This window comes from Myxine glutinosa, chromosome 5, assembly GCF_964187855.1.
Source record: "Myxine glutinosa chromosome 5, kmMyxGlut1.1, whole genome shotgun sequence".
NCBI classification, from domain to species: Eukaryota; Metazoa; Chordata; class Myxini; order Myxiniformes; family Myxinidae; genus Myxine; species Myxine glutinosa.
This window is the reverse complement of record NC_136265.1, coordinates 210,713,127-210,735,432: the sequence shown is the minus strand read 5'-3', so window position 1 is coordinate 210,735,432 and position 22,306 is coordinate 210,713,127. Positions and strand designations below refer to the sequence as shown.

General features: G+C 43.8%; 1 protein-coding gene across 6 annotated transcripts in view; it reads left to right on the top strand.

Annotated features, from left to right (window-relative positions):
* The window catches only part of TMEM94 (transmembrane protein 94), a 187,630-nt gene that overhangs the window by 8,275 nt on the left and 157,049 nt on the right, over nucleotides 1-22,306 (top strand). For all 6 annotated transcript variants that reach the window (XM_078779433.1, XM_078779430.1, XM_078779435.1 and 3 more), the window contains one exon: nucleotides 3,015-3,173. In XM_078779433.1, coding sequence (XP_078635559.1) covers nucleotides 3,147-3,173 — 27 coding nt within the window. In that variant the 5' untranslated portion in view covers nucleotides 3,015-3,146. The remainder of the gene's footprint in view (nucleotides 1-3,014; nucleotides 3,174-22,306) is intronic.

The following is a 22,306-nucleotide window of genomic DNA, read 5'->3' as shown; positions in this document are numbered from 1 at the left end:
CCTCGTGGACTCGAAGCTCGAGGGGGAGCAGGGCTTAACCCCCCCCCCCTCAGTACGTCGACGAGCTCGAGATCCGCAACAATGTGTATATATATATATTATATATATATATATATATATTATATATATATACAGTGGAACCTTGACTTACGAGTGCCCCCAACTTACGAGTTTTTCGAGATACGAGCCATCGCTCGGGCGGTTTATTGCTTTGAGATGCGAGCCGAGATCCGAGTTACGAGCTTTCGCCACCCGGTCACGTGGTTATCTTGCCGTGCAAGTACAGTATCTCTGTCGTATAGCGCTGCATTTTTGTTTTCGCATTTTGGTTATTTCGAGTTTACGCCGCCAGGTGGGTTCTGGTCACGTGGTTATCTTGCCGTGCAAGTACAGTACGTATCTCTGTCGTATAGCGCTGCATTTTTGTTTTCGCATTTTGGTTATTTCGAGTTTACGCCGCCAGGTGGGTTCTGGTCACGTGGTTATCTTGCCGTGCAAGTACAGTACGTATCTCTGTCGTATAGCGCTGCATTTTTGTTTTCGCATTTTGGTTATTTCGGAAAATTTCTTAGTTTTAACCATGGGGCCTAAGAAAGTGAGTGGCAAGTGCAGTGCTGAGAAGAAGAAGAGGATGATGTGCTTGGATATAAAACACGCAATCGTCGAAAAACATGAGCGAGGTGCCGAGGAGGACGTATATAACGGCAGAGGAGAAGAGCATGCCAGGCCACAACTTGTTCAGAATGCCGGCGATAGCTCGCCTTCTCTTTGTGGAAAACACGGTACTGAGAAGAAGAAGAGGATGATGTGCTTGGATATAAAACACGCAATCGTCGAAAAACATGAGCGAGGTGTCGAGGAGGACGTATATAACGGCAGAGGAGAAGAGCATGCCAGGCCACAACTTGTGGATATAAAACACGCAATCGACGTGTTTTATATAAAACTTGTGCTTGGATATAAAACACGCAATCGTCGAAAAACATGAGCGAGGTGCCGAGGAGGACGTATATAACGGCAGAGGAGAAGAGCATGCCAGGCCACAACTTGTGGATATAAAACACGCAATCGTCGTGTTTTATATAAAACTTGTGCTTGGATATAAAACACGCAATCGTCGAAAAACATGAGCGAGGTGCCGAGGAGGACGTATATAACGGCAGAGGAGAAGAGCATGCCAGGCCACAACTTGTTCAGAGTGCCGGCGATAGCTCGCCTTCTCTTTGTGGAAAACACGGTGAGATCCTTAACATCCAACAACTAATGGGACGCAAACGGGGCGCCCAGTTTAGCGGTACACACATTGATGAATCACCCTGCCTGTGATTCACCCATGACAGGTTATAGCTGGGTCGGGATTCAAACCCAGGCTGGACAGTTTAGACTTTAGAGTCAAGTGTGCGTACCTCCAGTCCAGGCCATCCTGCCAACTTGTATGCTGCATACAGGTGAAATATAAAGCGCGAGATATTTTTATATATACTGTATATTTAAAAAAAAATTGGTGTGGTTTTTGGCGGGCTGGAACGGATTAATAGCATTTCAATGCATTTCAATGGGGAAATTTGATTTGAGATACGAGCAATTTGAGTTACGAGCTCGGTCACAGAACGAATTAAACTCGTAAGTCAAGGTTCCACTGTATATATATATATATATATATATATATATATATATATATATATATATATATATATATAATTTGTAAGTATTGTAAATTATACATTTTTGGCTCTGTATATAATATATAAGGAAATATTGTAAATACTATGTTATGTTTTGAAGCCACATTGGAAATACTTTGTCGTGTTTTGAAAAATTATTCTTTTTTTGGTTTGTTGGTTACCCAATTACCCAATTTTCAAAAAAAATTGCACTAAAAATTTTCCAATTGTGATCCCACCATCTTTTAGAGGCCATTTTTAGAATCGGTGACCCCGGATTACCAAAATTAAGTGTTGTTACACTTTTTTCATGCTGTTGTAGGATTATGGATCCCTACTTTTTAACTTACTATCAGAGTACCCGCCATACGGAAGACCTTTACCTTGTTTGTTTTACTTGTTTTAAGAATGCAACACGTTCTTCTGGCACATACCTTTATTTGGGTGGTGTATATGCAACTGACAGCTCCTTCAATCGCTCCCGAAAATAAAATAAAAACAACCCGTATTACATGCATGAAGCAAAAACATGCCGACTGCTTATAATTTAAAATAACTCACTGCACTGGAAAATGTGGGCACATGAATACTGTACATACTGTAAAGGGTGGGGACTTGTAATACCCTCTCACACATGAAGGTGGCGATACACGATACACAAATTTGTGACTACCCTCCTGGCCCTCCCCCGCCCCCACTCCCCAAGACCACCGGCAAAGATAGAAACACCCCTCTACACTAATTGGTGTAATGCTGATCCCACGTAGCAAGTCTGGATGTAATTGGGCCACTGTTGGAGTAGCGCGACAAACAAACACACAAGCACCGGTCCGTGAATTATAGCAAGGATGAAGTAATTCTGGTGTTGGCTTAACAGTTGAGGTTGCTGGCTTGGGATCCGAGGGTCTTGAGTTTGAACCGCTGTCGTGCTGTTAAATAACATCAGGTGGGTTGACTCAGCCTGTCGTCCTTCCGAAGTCAGCAAAATGAGACACAACCTACTGGAAACAGGGGACACTGCATCAGTGGCATAGCGCTCCCAGCAGTTGTGCCACCAGCAGCTAAAGGCTGCATACAAAATGATTGAGCTTACGAAGTACCGTTTGAGATAAGGGGACAATGAGTTTTATAACTAAATCCTACTAGTTCTTTAGTGGCTTCAATTATTCCAAACTTCTTAGTGGGGTCTGCTGGGGTACTTTTTGGCCAAAGTTTTTCACTAACTGCACTAGCGACACTTCTTTTATTTATTTATTTCATAAAAATGTATTGTTTGACTTGATTTTTCACTTTACTTTGTGTAAATGCTAACAGGTTTATTGTATTTTAAGTGAACTGTATTATTTTCAGAATCTGCAAGTATTTCAAAACGGGCTTTGGACATTTCGATCCCCCATACATTTTTTGACAAGTGCACCTGTAATGGAGTTACTGGACAGAGGCTAGAACCTCTTTTGCACCCCTACTGAGAGACTTCTCAAAATGGAACCGTTATTGCCGAGTGCCAAGGTAAGCTCCAACAAAGTACAATGTGAGAAAGCTATTTCTTGATGATTTCAGTTAAAAAGGTGAATTTGAAAAACTCAGAATTGCTAGTTCTGATTGCTTTCAAAAATTTTATTTCACATTCTTGTATGAGCAAAAGAGTGCACCATTAAGCAGCAGATGCAGTTTCATTGAATTCTCCAGTCATTTACAGTGCATTCAGAAAGTATTCAGACCCCTTCACTTTTTTCACATTTTGTTATGTTGCAGCCTTATGCTGAAATCGTTTAAATTAATTTTTTCCCTCATCAATCTACACTCAATACCCCATAATGACAAAAAGAGAAAACAGGATTTTAGAAAGTTTTGCAAATTTATTAAAAAAAAAAAACTGAAATATCACATTGACATAAGTATTCATACCCTTTGCTATGACACTTGAAATTTAGCTCAGGTGCCTCCCATTTCTCTTGATCATCTTTGAGATGTTTCTACACCTTGATTGGAGTCCACGTGTGGTAAATTCAATTGATTGGACATAATTTGGAAAGGCACACACACCTGTCTATAAAAGGTCTCACAGCTGACAATGCATATCAGAGCAAAAACCAAGCCATGAGGTCGAAGGACCTGCATGCAGAGCTCAGAGACAAGATTGTGTCGAGGCACAGATTTGGAGAAGCCTACAAAAAAATCTCTGCTGCATTGAAGGTTCCCAAGAGCACGGTGGCCTCCATAATTCTTAAATGGAAGAAGTTTGGAACAACCAGGACTCTTCCTCGAGCTGGCCGCCCGGCCAAACTGAGCAATCGGGGGAAAAGGGCCTTGGTAAGAGAGGTGACCAAGAACCCGATGGTCACTCTGGCTGAGCTGCAGAGATCCTGTGTGGGGATGGGAGAAACTTCCAGAAGGACAACCATCACTGCAACACTCCACTGATCTGGGTTTTATGGCAGAGTGGCCAGATGGAAGCCTCTCCTCAGTGAAATACACATGAAAGCCCAGAGAATCTTGTTTCTCACAGTCTGAGAGTCCTTTCGGTGCTTTTTTGCAAACTCCAAGCGGGCTTTCATGTGTCTTTCACTGAGGAGAAGCTTCCGTCTGGCCACTCTGCCATAAAGCCCAGATCGGTGGAGTGTTGCAGTGATGGTTGTCCTTCTGGAAGTTTCTCCAATCTCCACACAGGATATCTGGAGCTCAGCCAGAGTGAACATCGGGTTCTTGGTCACCTCTATTACCAAGGCCCTTCTCTCCCGATTGCTCAGTTTGGACGGGCGGCCAGCTCGAGGAAGAGGCCTGGTTGTTCCAAACTTCTTCCATTTAAGAATTATGGAGGCCACCGTGCTCTTGGGAACCTTCAATGCAGCAGAGATTTTTTTGTCGGCTTCCCCAGATCTGTGCCTCGACACAATCCTGTCTCTGAGCTCTGCAGGCAGTTCCTTCGACCTCATGGCTTGGTTTTTGCTCTGATATGCATTGTCAGCTGTGAGACCTTATATAGACAGGTGTGTTCCTTTCCAAATCGTGTCCAATCAATTGAATATACCACAGGTGGACTCCAATCAAGGTGTAGAAACATCTCAAAGATGATCAAGAGAAATGGAAGGCACCTGAGCTAAATTTCAAGTGTCATAGGAAAGGGTCTGAATACTTATGTAAATGTTATATTTCAGTTTTTTCTTCATAATAAATTTGCAAAACTTTCTAAAATCCTGTTTTCTCTTTGTCATTATGGGGTATTGAGTGTAGATTGATGAGGGAAAAAATGAATTTAAACGATTTCAGCATAAGGCTGCAACATAACAAAATGTGAAAAAAGTGAAGGGGTCTGAATAATTTCTGAATGCACTGTATGTTAAGGCAGCCAAGTCTTCTTTATGATTGGTTAAAACGTGCAAGTGATATCACATGTGTTTGATAACAAAATAAATAATAATAACCATTCCTTTCACACCGTCAGGCGCATAGGGCTGCTTGGCACCCAGACGAAATAATATGGCCGCCATCTTGGTTTTCTGGTTTTCTGGCTTTCTGGCAGAGGCTGATTATACACTGCCTGGGTTTGCTGCGTCAGATTTCCATTGGCTTTGTTTGGGTCAAGTGTTACGATGAGGGATCCCAAAAAATCTAATAATTTGTCACATAAAAATTATTAGTAAGGTTTACTGAAGCTGTCAGCACACACAGTACGTGCCTCTGTAAAGCCGTTCCTGTGGTAATTTTGTGGTAAAGATCATCTCGTTTTCATCGGCTTTGTCACTCATGAGGCAGTCTGCATGCATCTTTTGTTTCCTCTTCTACAACTGAGTAAAATGTGCTTCACTCCTGATTAAAACTGGACCACTACTTGGCGAAAATCGTCTGCTCAATTTACATGTTCTTTTTGAAAGTTTTCCCCATCAAATTTTGTGTACAATTGATTTGTTTGATTTAAAATAAATGTACAGTAAACTAATGCCTAAGTCACACATAGGCGGATTTGTCGGCGACTACTGGCGATTGAAAAAATCGCCACCATCCGCCGACAATCGTAATGAAACCGTAATGGACGGTCGCCTGTAGTCGTGGTTATCCTCCCCAGGTCGCCTGCAGTCGGCAAGAGTCGCAAAGGGGCCAAAAAGTTTTTAAAATGTTTAAAAACGGCGCGCTCAGACGCAATGGAAAAAAATCCGCCATGCTGTCGTGATGGAACCGCCATGCTGTCGTCGGTATCCGTAATAAGAGCGTAAAGCGGCCGCAACCCAGTCGCTCATAGTCTTCCGCAATCGCCCCCACCAGCTAGCACGGCAGAGATGCGAATGCCATACGGCCTTCCTGCGGCATCTTCCCGACTACGGGCCGACACTGTTGCGGCTGCATATCGACCACAGAAGAACTGTCACGTCTCCCCTGCGGCTATGGGAGACTGACGACGACAGCAGTAGGATTAGTGGCAGCCGAGTTACGAGTTAATGTGGCCGCCTGCAGTCGCCATACTGCCGCCTGACCATATTTTATGGTCACATTACCACCCGACATCGCCAGTAGTCGCCGAAAAATCTTGATCGCCGGTAGTCGCCAAAATATCCGCCTATGTGTGACCTCGGCATAAAAGCGTAAATGTGAGGTCACCACATCTGCCCGTAATTTGTGTGCACATAGGGGCCATTCAAAAATTACTTAATGCTCGGGGTGGGTGGGGGGTGCATGTCCAAACGTTAAGGAGCATTACAGGGAGGTTGAGGGGAGGGGGTTTCCAGTGGCATTACGTAACGCTATGAACCAATGACTTTATTTTTTTTTACCTCTATAATACAGTCACAGTTTTTGCATTCACATCTTGGGAAAATTATGACGTAAAATATTGTCCTGTCCGTGGCCGATAAAGACGGGTCCCGGACGCATTAGCCGATCGAGCTTAACACTCCGAGGCATTCAGTCAAAATGACGGTGTTCTTTACACGCGAGGGAAAGGAGAATGACAAACTTACCTTCACGGACCCCACTGGACGTCTTCGACCCTGCGATTAATCAATTCAACCGACACGGAATTCAAATTGAATATGAATGAATGAATGATCGTTTTAAGGCCATTTTTCCCCGCTTGAGCGGGGGTTAGCCTTGCGGGCCCCATGACAATCATGGTTCCCTGTTTGAGGCAATGTTTTTTTTATGGCCGGATGCCCTTCCTGACGCTAACCCTTGGTCATGCTCTAACGATGCGCAGGGATACAGTGTGCCTATTCTGAATCAGAGTACACACCGTGATCATTCATCCCAGCAAGCTGGTACTCAATTTGCCGACCTCGGAAGGATGACAGGCTGAGTCAACCCCCCTGGCGTTAATTCAGCGATCGACCGGGATTCGAACCCAGGATCCTAGGATCCCAAGCCGGCACCCTAACCTCTAAGCCAACACCAGGCTTTTGTTGCAATTTGTTTTTATTCAAATTGCAACAAAGAAACAGGTTTAATGAAAATAAATGCCAGCAAGCAAGAAAACGCACAATAAAACTAATATCCTAAATGGAGCGCCCCCAAACAGACTCGTATACAACACAAGGGAATGAAAAAGATATAATATAATGTTCTTTGTATTTGTATCGGCCGGCACTCAGCTCTGATCTACGAGGCTTTTAGGAGTTTGATGGTCATATCCGTGGTATAACCACCCCGCGTGGGAAGCACACAAGATGGCGCGGATTCGCGCCTGTAGCCAGCCGCCGGTGTGAGGCAAGCAGACAGGATAACCTCCTTTGGTTTGCTCGCTATCTCCTCCGTCTCTGAAGAGCACCACCGTCAACCAACACCCCTTCCTCCGATGTGGCAAAGGTTTCCCGAGCTCCAGAAGTTCTCCTCACGAGCGCACTCGACACAAAACGTGACCGCCCACGACCAAAGACGAGAGAGAGAGAGAGAGAGAGACAGACAGACAGACGGACGGACGCACGCACGCACGCACGCACCCTCCCCTCGTTTCGCTGACGTCACACTCGAACTAATCCCCGCGCCCCCACCACTTCAGTCCATGACCAATCATTCCGTTCGGGGCGGGGCCTCCTTTTGCTGATCGGTAAATGTGTTTTGTGTCAGTGTTGTAATGTGCCTGAGTTTGTTTCCTGACAGCTCTCGTCTTATCGCAGGCCGATTTATTATAACCACAAAGGTCAGATCACAAGAGGCAGGACGGGCAGGGGGATTTATTCTTATTCCCTAAGCTACATAGCACAAGAGCCACCCTCCGTATGGCCACACGTCACACTCAATCCGAACACATGTAGCTGACGTTACAGGTTTCTTCTTCTTTACAACATACGGAGCATGGTAATCTATACACCTCCTACCTGGGCTAAGGTAATTATTGCCTACCGCCTACAAACGTAACAATATATTGGGGAAAATTGTAGTGTGTGGTATTGCATTGTATTTATACACCGCTTCAAACGTAAATCTTCAGCGTTGCAATTTTTGGAAATAGGAGTGGAAAGCTATTTTACTCCTAAAATTTCAACAGTATATCGATTACTGTATTAGCATTTGGAAGTCGATTGAAGAGTGGTGAGGAAAAAAATAAAAATACAGCAGGCCTCACACGGAGAATTCATGGGGCTGAAAGTGAATTTGCCCATTTTTCTGAAGTGTTGTCAACCATAAATGTGAATTACAACGGTCGTACTAAGCATTATTTTTGTCCAAAAAGTATTTTTTAGAGGGTGTTCACACGTATGTTTGGCTAATTTAAAATACTAGATACACCTGCCCCCCTTACAGGAGCATAATAACCCTTTCCTTTACCGTTCCCATGGGGATGGGGGAGGGTGGGAGAATGGGGGGAAGTCAGGGGGAATTATGTCGCAGGTTGTGACCACGGTCATTCTTGTTTGTATACAAAATCTATGCACACAAAAGTGTGTGGCCTTGGAGACTAAAAACCCAATGTACTATGTAACATTGGGGCCCACAGTTTAAGACATGAGCAAGGGAATGAACGAACAAGAGAAGTGAAAGAGGGAGAGAGAAGGGAAGAGGAGGGGAGGAAACACAGTAACCTGCAGGTTGGAGGGTTGGGTTTGGTTGGGTTAATGGGGTTTGAAAAGATCACGAGTAGAGATGGCAGATGACAAGAGATTGTGGTGCACTGCTTGCTTCAAGCTCTGGGAGAAAGAATGCAATTGAATTGTCTTTGGAAGGCAGTTCCACAAATGGGAGAACAGAGGAATGAAGTTGCGGGGGCCGGATAGTCTGGATTATTGTGTGGCAAGAAGATCAATATCTGAAAAATTCCTTTAGCTTGTTCCCTGCCTGATACAGTGGCCATCAAAATTATCAGATGGGCACTGACCATATTCGAGATTTTGACCCTTCGATCCCAGGACCTATCCGAACGGCGGGTCCATAACTTTAGTTGTGTCGAAAAGTGCTCTTTTTTAACATGTTATGCACTTATTTATGACCTCTTGATATTGAATACCCATAGTTAAGCTTCCTGCAATGATTTCATTTGGGGATAGTTTTATTTACAAATTTGCGAAAATTAAAAAATTAATGACGTGTAGATTGAAACAACCAGGAAACTGTGGTTTGTTGGAGATGTTTTGTAACTTGCAAAAAAATTGAGAATATCCTACCACAATTTGATTTCATGAATATATACAGTAGTTTTGTTGGTTAGTGTTTTTGCAATATTTTGGACACAGGTGTGGAATACAGATGAAGTAACTGATTGCATAACCTGCTTAAAATGTTTGATTTTGTAGTGTCTCAAGGCAGCGAAATCTTGAGAGCAACTCGAGTTGGAAGGGCTTTATCTCCAGTAATCTGGATTTATGAATGCCGCTAAAATCGAGTTGTCAGCTTATCATGATGGACTGATGCTGTTTTTTAAGCGTGGCACCAGACAGTACTACATTCTGGCATTGATTCCATCTGGGCACCTTGGAAATCCAGTGCCATTGGAAACCTTGGCAAGTAAATTCAGAATTTTAGTTTTTTTCCTAGATGAACATTATTTCATCTTCTATTATTAAAAGGAGAAGCGCCCGTCCATCCATTTGTTACTCTTCATTCTAAAGGGTTCCTGCTGTCACAGATTATTAAAAATAGTCGAACTGCTTGGTTGGAAAGCCAATAATCGATTTATAAAACCAAGATTCGAATAAACCAAAATTTGTCCGTTTAATTATAAGGCCTAGCGTGGACCAGCTCTCTACGCTCGCCTCACCACGCGTCGCTACAGAAGCACTGGCTTGTTTTAACTAAGGAAAATGACCTGACTGAACTTGAGTTGCTGTGTTGTCATGATTTACACCAATCATAATACAAACATTTCTTTTGTATAAATTTATTTGTGATATTGGTGATATTATTTATTTGTAATTTATTTGTAATTATAAAGGTCCAAGTGATCTAAAGCTTCAAATGGTCAAGCATCCAAGCTGATCTTTAATGGTCTTCGGTGTCTTTAGGGTATTTTGGGTTCTCTGGGTCAATTTTTCTGATGATCCGTCTACAACATTTCGAAATATCATGCTATACAGTACGGCATATCATTTTTGGCCCTATCTCTCAATGGTGAAGAATCACTTTAAAAATCCTCGTATCTGGATCCAGATCTTCACCAAACTTGAATCAATTCATCCTTGTCACACACCCAACCTGTTCACCAAATTTTGTCTGAATCCGACCAAAACTTTTTGAGATATCCTGCTCATAGACAAACAAACAAATAGACAGACACAGGGGTGAAAACATAACCAGATGGTGGAGGTAAAAACTTCATTGTTCACTCCACAATGATCTCATTCTACTTGAATTTCCTTCTTACTGTACTTCATTCTTTATTTCACCTTTTCTCAATCTATCTATAATTCCAGTAATCTCTGTGTGTATGTATGTATGTATGTATGTATGTATGTATGTATGTATGTCTGTGACCGCTGTTTCTCGACAACCACGGGTCCGATATACTTTAAACTTGCCAGGTATATTGCTGGGGACCCGAGGATGTGCCTTTTCAAGGTTTCATATTAATCGGACAAGTAGTTACCGAGCTATGTCCAAAAAACGATTCAACCAATCAGAGAGCAGCGAGCTATCACGTGTGCCGAACGTGGCGAACAGACTCTGCCTCGGACGGCACATTTGAGAGCGTATTCATTTATTTCACGTTGGCAAACTATGTTGGCGTTCAACTATGTTTTAAAACTAATTAAAACTAATTTGCGATTCTTTCGCTTTCCTGCGCGTTTGTGCACGCTATGGCGATTTCTTTACCAAACTCCGCAAGCCGTTCGCTTTGGACCAAACCATTTCATGTAAATAGAGGGGGGGGGGGGGTTGTCACCGTACTCGCAAGCCGTTCGCTTTGGACCAAACCATTTCATGTAAATAGAGGGGGGGGATTGTCACCGTACTCGCAAGCCGTTCGCTTTGGACCAAACCATTTCATGTAAATAGAGGGGGGGGGATATAATTTTAGATATATATATAGTACGGGCATGCCCTAGTATCTCTAAACTGAATATTCACTGAATACAACACATACAACAACATGCATTTTAAAGGCCATTTTCCCGACGAGAGCGGGGGTTAGCCTTGCGGTCCCCATGACAATCTTCTCCATTTTGCCTTATTTTCTGCATCTCTCCTTGTTAACCCCCTTGCCCGCATTTCTTCTTCCACCATCTTTAGCCAAGTCTTTCTCGGTCTTCCCCGTCCTCTACTTCCTTCTACATTCATTTCCATCACTCTTCTCAACCAGTCACTTCCATCCTTCCTCAACACATGACCAAACCATCTCAACCTGTTCCTCTTCACAGCATCAATCACAGGCTCTATTCCCATCATCTTTCGCAATTCATCATTTGTCTTCCTCTCTCTCTCAACGATACTCCGCACATCCGTCGAACCATTCGCATTTCCAGCCTTTCCAACCTTCGTTGCTGCTCGACGTTCATTACCCATGTCTCGCTCCCATAAATCATAACACTTCTCACATATGCAGCAGACACCTTTCCCTTCAGCTTCAACGACACTCCCCTCATCATCAGCACGCCACTCAGTTCCCGAAACGTCTTCCATGCACATCTCACTCTAGCAACCATTGCCGAGTCTGATCCACCTTCTCCATTCAGCATGTCTCTGAGGTAGCAAAATGTTTCACACCTTCCAGCTTCATGCCGTCTCCAAGATCCAACTCAACATTTCCTCCATCTGCAGCTCCCTCTGTGCATACCTTACATTTGAATGTAGCTGCCACACTGGTTAATGACCCTCTCAGACCACTACATTTTTGATGAACCCACTCAGCGCACATTGTACATTGAATGTAGTTCACTCTGATACCCTTCCTGCACACAGCACATGGCCACTTCCCAGTTCTTTCCACCTCACCACATGCTTTACCACTTGCCATCACCTTCGTCTTTCCGATATTCACCTTCAGACCTTTTGTCTCCATAAATTCCTTCCACTTGTTCATCTTTTCCTTCAGTCCTTCCATACTTTCCGCAATCAACACCAGATCATCTGCATACAACAACTCCCATGGTAAACCCTCCTTTACGTTCTGAGCCAGCACCTCCATCACAGCTACAAATAGTAGTGGACTTGGTACCGACCCCTGATGCACTCCCACCTTCACCTCAAACTCACCACTGTTCCCGTCCTTCGTCCTTTCAGCTGTGTGCGCTCTTTTGTACATTGCCATCACTACTCTGATCAACCATCCCTCCACTCCTAACTTCCTCAATGCCCATGTCAATACTTTGCGTGGAACCCTATCGAATGCTTTCTCCAGATCAACAAACCCAAGAAATATCTTCTTCCTCTTCTCCATGTACTTCTCCTGCAACTGCCTCACAATGAAAAGCGCGTCTGTCGTTCCTCTTCCTGGCATAAATCCAAACTGCATTTTGTCGATCTTCACTTTCTTCCTTATCCTCCTCTCCAACACCCTTTCCAATACCTTCATTCCATGCTCCAATAACTTTATCGCTCGGTATGAGCCACACTCCAGAGGGTCACCTTTCCCCTTGTATAGAGGGACGAGGGTACTCGGTTCCCAATCCACTGGAATGTGGCCTTCTTTCACCACCAGATTACAGATCTCTGTCATTCTCTTCACACCCCAACTTCCTGCTGCCTTCAACATATCTCACACAACTCCCGTCGGCCCTCCCGCTTTTCTACCCTTCATTGCTTTTATCGCTTCCTCAACTTCCTTCTCAGTTATCTTCTCTGCCGGTCCTAAAACTGGGTTACTCTCTATGTTGCCATCCCATTCATTCTCTGTATTCAACAGCATTTCCATATATCTTTTCCATCTTCCTTTAATTCCATCTGGGTCGACAATGATTTGTCCCACTTCATCCTTCAAGCAACTCACCCCCATCACATCACACCTCTCTTTCGCTATCTATTTTGCAATCCTGAATACTGCTCTCTGACCCTCTTCCGAATCCAAGTGTTCTCCGAACATTTTCCGACATGCCTCCTGCGCCTTTGCTACCTCTTTCTTTGCAGCCTTCCTGGCTGCCTTATAACTTTCATGCTCTGCTGTTTCTGTTCCCGTACCCTTCGCCTTCTGCCACTCCTTGAACTTCATCCTCTTCTCGTCAATCCTCTTTTCAACTTCATCATCCCACCACCATGTTTCCGAGTGCCTCGATGGTCCTTTTGTCCATCCACATACCTCACCAATGGCTCCCAACAGACTGGCTTTCATTGACATCCAACCACTTTCAATCTCAACCACATCATTCTCGACCCTACTCAGCCTCTCTTTTAATGCCTCCCTTACTGTCACCTCTTTCAACCTCCACACCTTCATTCTCGGTTGGTACTTCACCCGCCGAGCTCTCCTCGCACCTTTCACCCTTATGTCGCAGACAACCAAGTGGTGCTGTGAAACAGCCTCCTCCCCCGGGATCACCTTTGTGTCCCGGAGGTGCCCCCTATCTCGCCTACGCACCATCAGGTAGTCAACGGTTGTCGTCGACCCACCTGACGTGTATGTAAAAAGCTTATTATCCTCTTTCTGGAACTGAGTATTACAAATCAACAAATCAGCTCCATCAGCAAACTCCAAAATCCTTTCACCTTCTCCATTTCTCACACCATATCCGTAACCCCCATGAACTCCGTCAAAACCATCCATACTCCTTCCCACATGTCCATTTAGGTCTCCTCCTACCACAACAACTTCCTCATCTTTCACGTTTTCCATCAGCTTCTCTATCGCACACCAGAACTTGTCCTTCTCTTCGTCGCTCCGACCAACCTGCAGAGCATATCCCGAGATGATGTTCACCAAGAGCTTTCCAAACATCATTTTCACCATCATCAACCTATCACTCACTCTAGTCACACTCACCACACTGTCTACAAACTCCTCAGAAAACAGGACACCAACACCATTCACGCCCTCCAGGCACCCTTGCCACATAAACTTGTATTTCTGTCCCTGCCTACCCTTCACCATTCTCACACCACTTCCCTTCCATCTCGTCTCTTGCACACAACATATGTCCACTCTTCTTCTGACCAATACTTCCACCACTTCTCCTGATCTCCCTGTCATTGTCCCTACATTCGATGTCCCAAACCTCAGAAACCGATCTCCACTTCGGGCTGCACCCTGCCCATATGTAGTTGTAATTGTCATGGTTTTCTTTTTGAGGTAATGTTTTTATGGCCGGATGCCCTTCCTGACGCCAACCCTCTTAGTCGTCTCTTTCGACACGCAGGGATACGGTGTACCTATTCTAATCCAGGGTATACACTGGGAAACGTTCAAAACATGGAAATTCTGGGGGGGGAGCAGCCTCCTCCTCTCCCTCATTTACTGGATGTAAATGCTTTTTTCTTCTTCCTTTAAAAGCATTTGAAAACCTTTTAAAATGCTTCGCTTTCCTTATTTCTCCATCAGGAGAACTCCACGTGTTCTTCATCTTCACCACAATGTATTCCTCCTCTACTTGTTCTTCTTCTTTTGTTCTTCTTCTTCTTTATGTTGGAGAAAATTTTTATGAATAAAAAAAAAGGAGGAAAATCCATATACTCAGTGCTCTCCGAGTAAACACACCCGCCCCACCGTCTTTGTTGCCTCCGCCACCGATGGTAGATGGAGGTAATGTTTTGACCCCGAGTCTGTCTGTGAACAAAATATCTCAAGTTGTGGACGGATTTGGACGAAATTTGGTGGACATGTTGGGTATGTGACAACGAAGAATGGATTTAATTTTGGTGAAGATTAAATCCAGATCCAGATCAGAGAATTTTAAAGTGATTCTTCATCATTGAGTGATGTGGATAAAACCGATATATAGCACGATATCTCAAAAGGTTGTGGACGGATTTGGACGAAACTTGGTGGGGAGGTTGTGTGTGTGTGTGACAAAGACGAATCTACTAGTTTTTGGTGAAGATCTGAATATGGATTTGGATACGATAATAATTTAATTTTAAGTGATTCTTTACCATTGGGAGATAGGGCCAAAAATGATGGATAACAGGATATCTGAAAACGTTGTGGACGGATTTGGACGAAATTTGGTGGACAGGTTGGATGTGTGACAAGGACAAATCGATTCGATTTTGGTGAAGATCCGATAATGGAGACGCATATGAGAATTATTTAATTTTTAGAAGTGACTTCATGATTGAGTGATAGGGCCAAAAACGATATGTAGCTTATGATATTTCAAAAACTTGTGGACGACTTATGACAAAAGTAGGTGGATGAGTTGGATAAGTGAGAAGAACAAGAGGATTAGATCTTGTTCATGTCGGATCCAGATGTGACCTATCAGTGGGATACAAAATGCAAACTGTTCAGCCTGGCGGAGGTATACTGTCTACTGAGTGTCCTTCTAGTTTGTACTGTGTGCACAAGCTTTGAACCAATTAGCGTTGTTTACTCTGCCTTCGTTTTGCAGCAAAATGACCCTCCTCCCTCCTCTTCTCCCACCGCTGCCATGTAGGTAGAAGCGACGGCAGTTATTCTTTTTATTGATGTTTGTACACGCTATATGTTCTCTACAGAGTGTCGTTCTAGTTTATGTAATGCAGTGATGTTCGCTGATTTCCATGCTAACCCTAACCCTAACAACTCGATGATGACCTAAAGACGAATCGATTCGAATCGTAAAGCAAATGACTGGCTGAAAAGGGCAGAGAGAGAGAACATGTGCAAGAGCAGCAGAGCAGGTTTTTAGGATTGGCAGCAGAGCAGGTTTTTAGGATTGGCAGCAGAGTGGGTTTTCCCCTCTGGGCTGGCTCACATCTTGCTCTGCTTGATGCCATGGAAACCAAGGCTTTCAAGATCATTGGAATTTGTCATGATGAAGCTGAGTTTATGGGCCTATCACTTTGCCATTGCCAACAGGTCGCTGGTCTCTCTGTCTTTTTCTGCCTTATTTCTGATCTTGCTCTGCTCCCCTCCCCCAAGTATCTGCTAGGCATACGTGGTCCACTAGCAACCCCCTCCTTCTGAAACTGCCTAAATCCAGAACTACTACTCACGTCCACACATTTATCCCTCTCTCTGCCCACCTGTGGAACCATCTGTCACACTCTCTTCAATCCAATTCTTCCTTCTGGGTTTTCAAGACAGCTGTTCACCATCGTCTCAGGTTCACCACCCCATCTAAAGCCATGATCTTTTTTACACCCGTTAATGCACCCCCACACCTCTCAAAATTTTGCTTATTATATCCATCTTGTTCACCCCTTGTATTCTCCCCTACTCCACATCCTTGCCTGCATCCATTGTTTGTCCGTCTCCTACCTTCTTCCTCCACCCGGCTATTGGCATTTCACCTGTCTCCTGATGTTCCCTTTGTTATGTTGTGTCCTGATCTGTTCTGTATCCTAGCTCTTCTAGGATTCACAAAGCATTCACACTCTTTGACTTTTTCACATTTTGTTGTGTTATAGCCTGAATTTAATAGATTTAATTGAGTTTTTTGTCACTGATCTACGTATGGTACGCAAAATGTCAAAGTGGAATTTTTTTTTTTGCATTTTTTTTTTCCAAAATAATGAAAAATGAAATACAGAAATGTGTACTGTGTACCGTAATTTACATTCTTCAACCCCCTGAGTCAATACTTTGTCAAAGTCTTTGGTAGTGATTATAGCTTTTAGTCTTCTTGGGTAAGTCTGCATCAGCTTTGCACATCTGGATTTGGGGAGTTTCTCCCATTCTTCCTTGCAGATTTGCTCAAGCTCTGTCAAGTTTGATGGGGAGCGTTGGTGAACAGCAATCTTCAGGTCTTTTCACAGATTTCCAATGGGGTTCAAATTTGGGCTTTGGCTAGGCTCCTCAACGACTTTCACGTTCTTGTTCTGAAGTCATTTCAATGTTGCTTTGGCTGTATGCTTGGGGTCATTGTGCTGTTGGAACATAAATCTTCGCTGCAGTCTATGGTCTTTTGCACTCGAAGCAGGTTCTCCTCAAGGATTTGCCTGTATTTGGCTCTATTCATTGTTCCCTCTATCCTTACAAGTCTCCCAGTTCCTGCTGCTGAAAAGCGTCCCAATAGCATGATGCTGCCACCACCATGCTTCACGGTAGGGATGGTGTTAGATGGGTGATAAGCTGTGCTCGGTTTCTGCCAGACGTAGCACTTTGCATTCTGGCCAAAGAGTTAAATTTTCGTCTCACAGATCGCAGAATCTTTTGCCTCAACCTCTCAGTCTTTCCCGTCCCTTTTTGTAAACTCCAGGCATGCTGTCACGTGCTTTTTTTCTCAGGAGTAGCTTCAGTCTGCCCACTCTCCCATAAAGCGTACATTTGTGAAGTGCTGCAGAAACTGGTGTCCTTCCAGCAGGTTCTCCCATCTCAGCCAAGGAACTCCATAGTTGTCAGAGTGGTCATTGGGTTCTTGTTCACCTCCCTCCCTGACCAAGGTTCTTCTTGGCTGGTTGCTCAGTTTGGTCAGACGGCCTGCTCTAGGAAGAGTTTGGGTAGGTCCATATTCTTTCCATTTCCTAATGATGGAGCTCACTGTGCTCTTGGAAAGTTTCAACACTCTAGAAATTGTTTTATACCCTTCCCCAGATCTATGCCTCCTCATAATTCTATATCGGATCGGTTCTACGGACAGTTCCTTGGACTTCATGGTAGAGTTTCTGCTCTGACATGCATTGTCAACTGTGGGACCTTGTATAGAAAGGTGTGTTTCTTTCTAAATCATGTCCAACCAATTGAATTGGTCACAGGTGGACTCAAATTAAGTTGTAGAAACATCTTAAGGATGATCAAAGGAAATTTGATGCACCTGAGCTCAATTTGGAGTGTCATAGCAAAGGGGTTGAATACTGGTTAACTCAAGACATTTCAGCTTTTCATTTTCAATTATTTTGTTTAAAATTCTAAAAATACATTTACACTTTGACATTATGGGGTATTATGTGCAGATCAATGACAAAAAAATAAAATCGAAATTTTATCCATTTTTAATTGAGGCTGTAACACAAAAAAATGTGAAAAAATTTAAGGAGAGTGAATCCTTCCTTTAGACATGTATCCACGTTTATTTTAACAAAAATCGCTCAAACAAGTTCATTCGATGGAACTCCTGGGTCTTACTGTCAGCCATGATTTTTCTTGGGCAGACCCCATTCCCAAGTTGGCCTCCAAACTAGTTGCTGACTGCGCATCCTGATTCTTACAAAAGGCCTTCCTTGTCACAACTAAACTTCCATCGACTGACGAGGCCTTCATCTGCAGCTTCATGGAGTGCTGGTCTCCCCTTTGGGCTCCAGTCCCATGCCTTACACTTTACGCAGCTTCACCCATCAAAACCAAGGCCATCAAGATTGTTGGAATCTCCCGTGATGAAGCTGAGCCTATGGGCCTATCACTTTCTCATTGCAGACAGGTTGGTGGTTTCTGTCATCTACCGTGTACCGTGTCCTTTCTGGTCTTGCACCATCTGCTCTATCCATTCTTTCTCTTCTCCCCCCCACCCTCCCCTCAGCCCTTAGGTATCTGACCACCATTAGGCGTACGTGGCCCACCATTTTTTTATTTTTGTTTGTATACTGAATCGAGGCTCGTGAAAGAGATTTTTTTTTTTTTTTTTTTTTTTTTTTTGGTATACTGAATCTAGGCTCGTGAAAGAGCTAACATTTATTTCACAAACAACTAACATTTACTTCACAAACAAATCAACCAGACAAACAAAATATACAAAAAGAGGGAGCGGAAGACAAGATGGGGAGAGAAGGGGAAGCACACAACCACAACATTTGAGAGCAGGGAGAAGTGTGGGAGGGAGAGGGCTTGGGGGCAGGAGGCGTGGGAAGGGGAGGGGGGGGGGGGGCGGGGGGAGAGGTATAAAACACATTTTTTTTTGTATACTGAATCGAGGTTCGTGAAAGAGCTAACATTTATTTCACAAACAACTAACATTTACTTCACAAACAAATCAACCAGACAAACAAAATATATCAAAAGAGGGAGCAGAAGACAAGATGGGGAGAGAAGGGGAAGCACACAACACAACATTTGAGAGCAGGGAGATGTGTGGAAGGGAGAGGGCTTGGGGAGAGGAGGCGTTTGAAGGGGGGGGGGGGGGGGGAGAAGTATAAAACACAAGGACACCAAGGACTTCCAGAACAGAAGTTGGTATTTCAAAAAAGTGGAATTGGGGTGAAATTAGCGGGGGTAGAAAAGATCAAGGTTTTGGATGGGGGAAGATAAGAGATGGTGGTGAACAGCTGTTTTAAAGACCTGGAGGGTGGAGTGGGATTGAAGAGAGTGAGGGAGTTTGTTCCAGAGGCGGGAGAAAAGAGGAATGAAGGAGTGAAGGTGAGCAGAGAGTCTTGATTTTGGCAGTTTAACCATAAGAGGGTTGCAGGCAGATCTTGTGCGACCTGTAGGAATATTTGCGGGACAGAGCCCAGAGAGAGCTGGCGGGGCAAGGAGTCGGTAGAAGAGAGGAGTCGGTAGAAGAGTCGGTAGAAGAGTCGGTAGAAGGAGTCGGTAGAAGACGGAAAGACCACCAACCTGCCTGCGGTGAGTAAGTGAAAGGCCCTCGGAGATAGCGTCATCGCGGGAGATTCCAATGATTCTGAACGCTTTGGTTTCAACAGCGTGAAGACGAGCTAGGTGTGATGCAGGAGCACCAGCCCAGATGGGAGAGCAGTATTCCATTGAGCATTAACCTCCTTCTCGTGAACTCCCAAAATACAGAATCACTGCTCACCTCCACTTATTAGTTACACTTTTTTTTACCAACCTCTTCAATATCATTTTTCCCTCAAGGTATTCAAGGCAATTGTTCACCACCATGTCAGATAATCCCCAACTCAAAATTATTATCTTTTCTGCCCCTGTCAACTCCCCCCCCCCCCCCCCCCCTCCCAGCTCAACTCCTTCCAAATTTCTAATTTTTCCTTCCTCAGATTTTGTTTCTGAATCCATCTTGTACACCCTATTCATCCTCCTCAACCACTCTTTCCTCCCCATACCGATTTTTATTCATTCGCCGACAAAGTTGCTGGAGGTATGCTTTTGGGTTGCCTGAACGGCTGCCCGCCCATCCGTCCGTGATAGGTTTTTGCTGTTCACCACCGTCTCGCGTTACCGCGATAACTTAGGAACGGCTAAAGGGATCTTTTTATTTTTTCTTTTAATTTTTTTGCATACAAGATCGAGGCTCGTGTAAGAGCCAACATTAATCAAAAAATACGTAAACGGACACATAAAACATATAATAAAGGGAGCGGTAGACAAGATGAAGAGAGAGGGAAGCACACAAGTACAACAGTAGAGAACAGGGACATCAGGAGGTCTGTGGAAGGGAGATGGCTGGGGTTTTTGGGGTAGAAAATATGGGGTAGAAAAGATCAAGGTTTTGGATAGGGGAAGATAAGAGATGGTGGTGAACAGCTGTTTTAAAGACCTGGAAGGAGGAATGGAGTTGTTTTGAGAGTAGAGAGATATTGTTTTTTTTGTTTTGTTTTTTTATCTTAGTCCCTGACTAAGATCTAAGATCAAGATCAAGGATCTAAGGATCTCAGTCAAATTTAGTACATGTATAGTGATGCAAAGATGTACTGATTCAATTATGGGTCAACAGGTCAAAGGTCAGACGTCCTGCTCGGTAAAAATCCTGTGACCGAGCGAACTTTTGAACCAAAGATGGGATTTTGACCAAACTTGGCGTAAGTACTGTATATTGTATGATGCAAAGATGAACTGATACAATTTTGGCATCAAAGGTCAGAGGTCATGTCAGGTAAAATGTGATACTTGAGAACAGCTGAAGGGATTTAAATCAAACTTAGTACAAGTATGTATAATTATGTAATAATGTTTGTGGAGGCTTATCGGTCGACGTCGCGACATCATAGAGTGCTGTTCTAGTTTTGTATGTGTTCTGATCTGTTGTTCAGTGTTCCAGCTCTTCCGTGAGCCTTGACTCTGTATACAAAAAAATCTATATACAGATATTTACTGCATGTGCATGGAAAAATCACAAACAACAACCACATCCACCATAATACCAACAACAACAACATCTATGTATTAACAACTATCGGTGATGTCTCTTTGTTGTGGTTGTACCTCCTAACCCAAGTCAGGAACCAAATCTTCCACACTCTTCCCTGATGCCCGTATTTCTCAGGACGCCGATCGGCCCCCATGGCCTGGCCCACTCCCTCTTGTCTCTCTCTCTCTCTTTCTCTTTCTCTTTCTCTTCTCTTTCACTTTCTCTTTCTCTTTCTCTTTCTCTTTCTCTTTCTCCCTTCTCCCTTTCTCTTTCTCTTTCTCTTTCTCTTTCTTTCTTTCCCTCGCTCTCTCTTTCTCTCTCTTGCTCTCTCTTTCTCTGGATTTCTCTCTCTTGCTCTCTCTTGCTCTTTCTCTCTCTCTTTCTCTCTCTTTCTTTCCCTCGCTCTCTCTTTCTCTCTCTTGCTCTCTCTTTCTCTCTCTTTCTCTGTCTTTCTCTCTCTTGCTCTCTCTTGCTCTCTCTTTCTCTGTCTTTCTCTCTCTTGCTCTCTCTTGCTCTCTCTTTCTCTGGATTTCTCTCTCTTGCTCTCTCTTTCTCTGAATTTCTCTCTCTTGCTCTCTCTTCTCTCTCTTCTTCTCTCTCTCTTTCTCTTTCTCTTTCTCTCTCTCTTTCTCTCTCTCTTTCTCTCTCTTTCTCACTCTTTTTCTCTTTCTCTTTCTCTTTCTCTTTCTCTTTCTCTCTATCTTTCTCTCTCTTTCTCTCTCTTTCTCACTCTTTTTCTCTTTCTCTTTCTCTTTCCTCTTTCTCTTTCTCTTTCTCTCTCTCTTTCTTTCCCTCGCTCTCTCTTTCTCTCTCTTGCTCTCTCTTTCTCTCTTTCTCTATCTTTCTCTCTCTTGCTCTCTCTTGCTCTCTCTTTCTCTGTCTTTCTCTCTCTTGCTCTCTCTTGCTCTCTCTTTCTCTTTCTTTCTCTTGCTCTCTCTTGCTCTCTCTTTCTTTCCCTCGCTCTCTTCTCTCTCTTGCTCTCTCTTGCTCTCTCTTTCTCTGTCTTTCTCTCTCTTGCTGTCTCTTTCTCTCTCTTCTCTGTCTTTCTCTCTCTTGCTCTCTCTTGCTCTCTCTTTCTCTCTCTTGCTCTCTCTTGCTCTCTCTTTCTCTCTGTTGCTCTCTCTTTCTCTCTCTTGCTCTCTCTTTCTCTCTCTTGCTCTCTCTTTCTCTCTT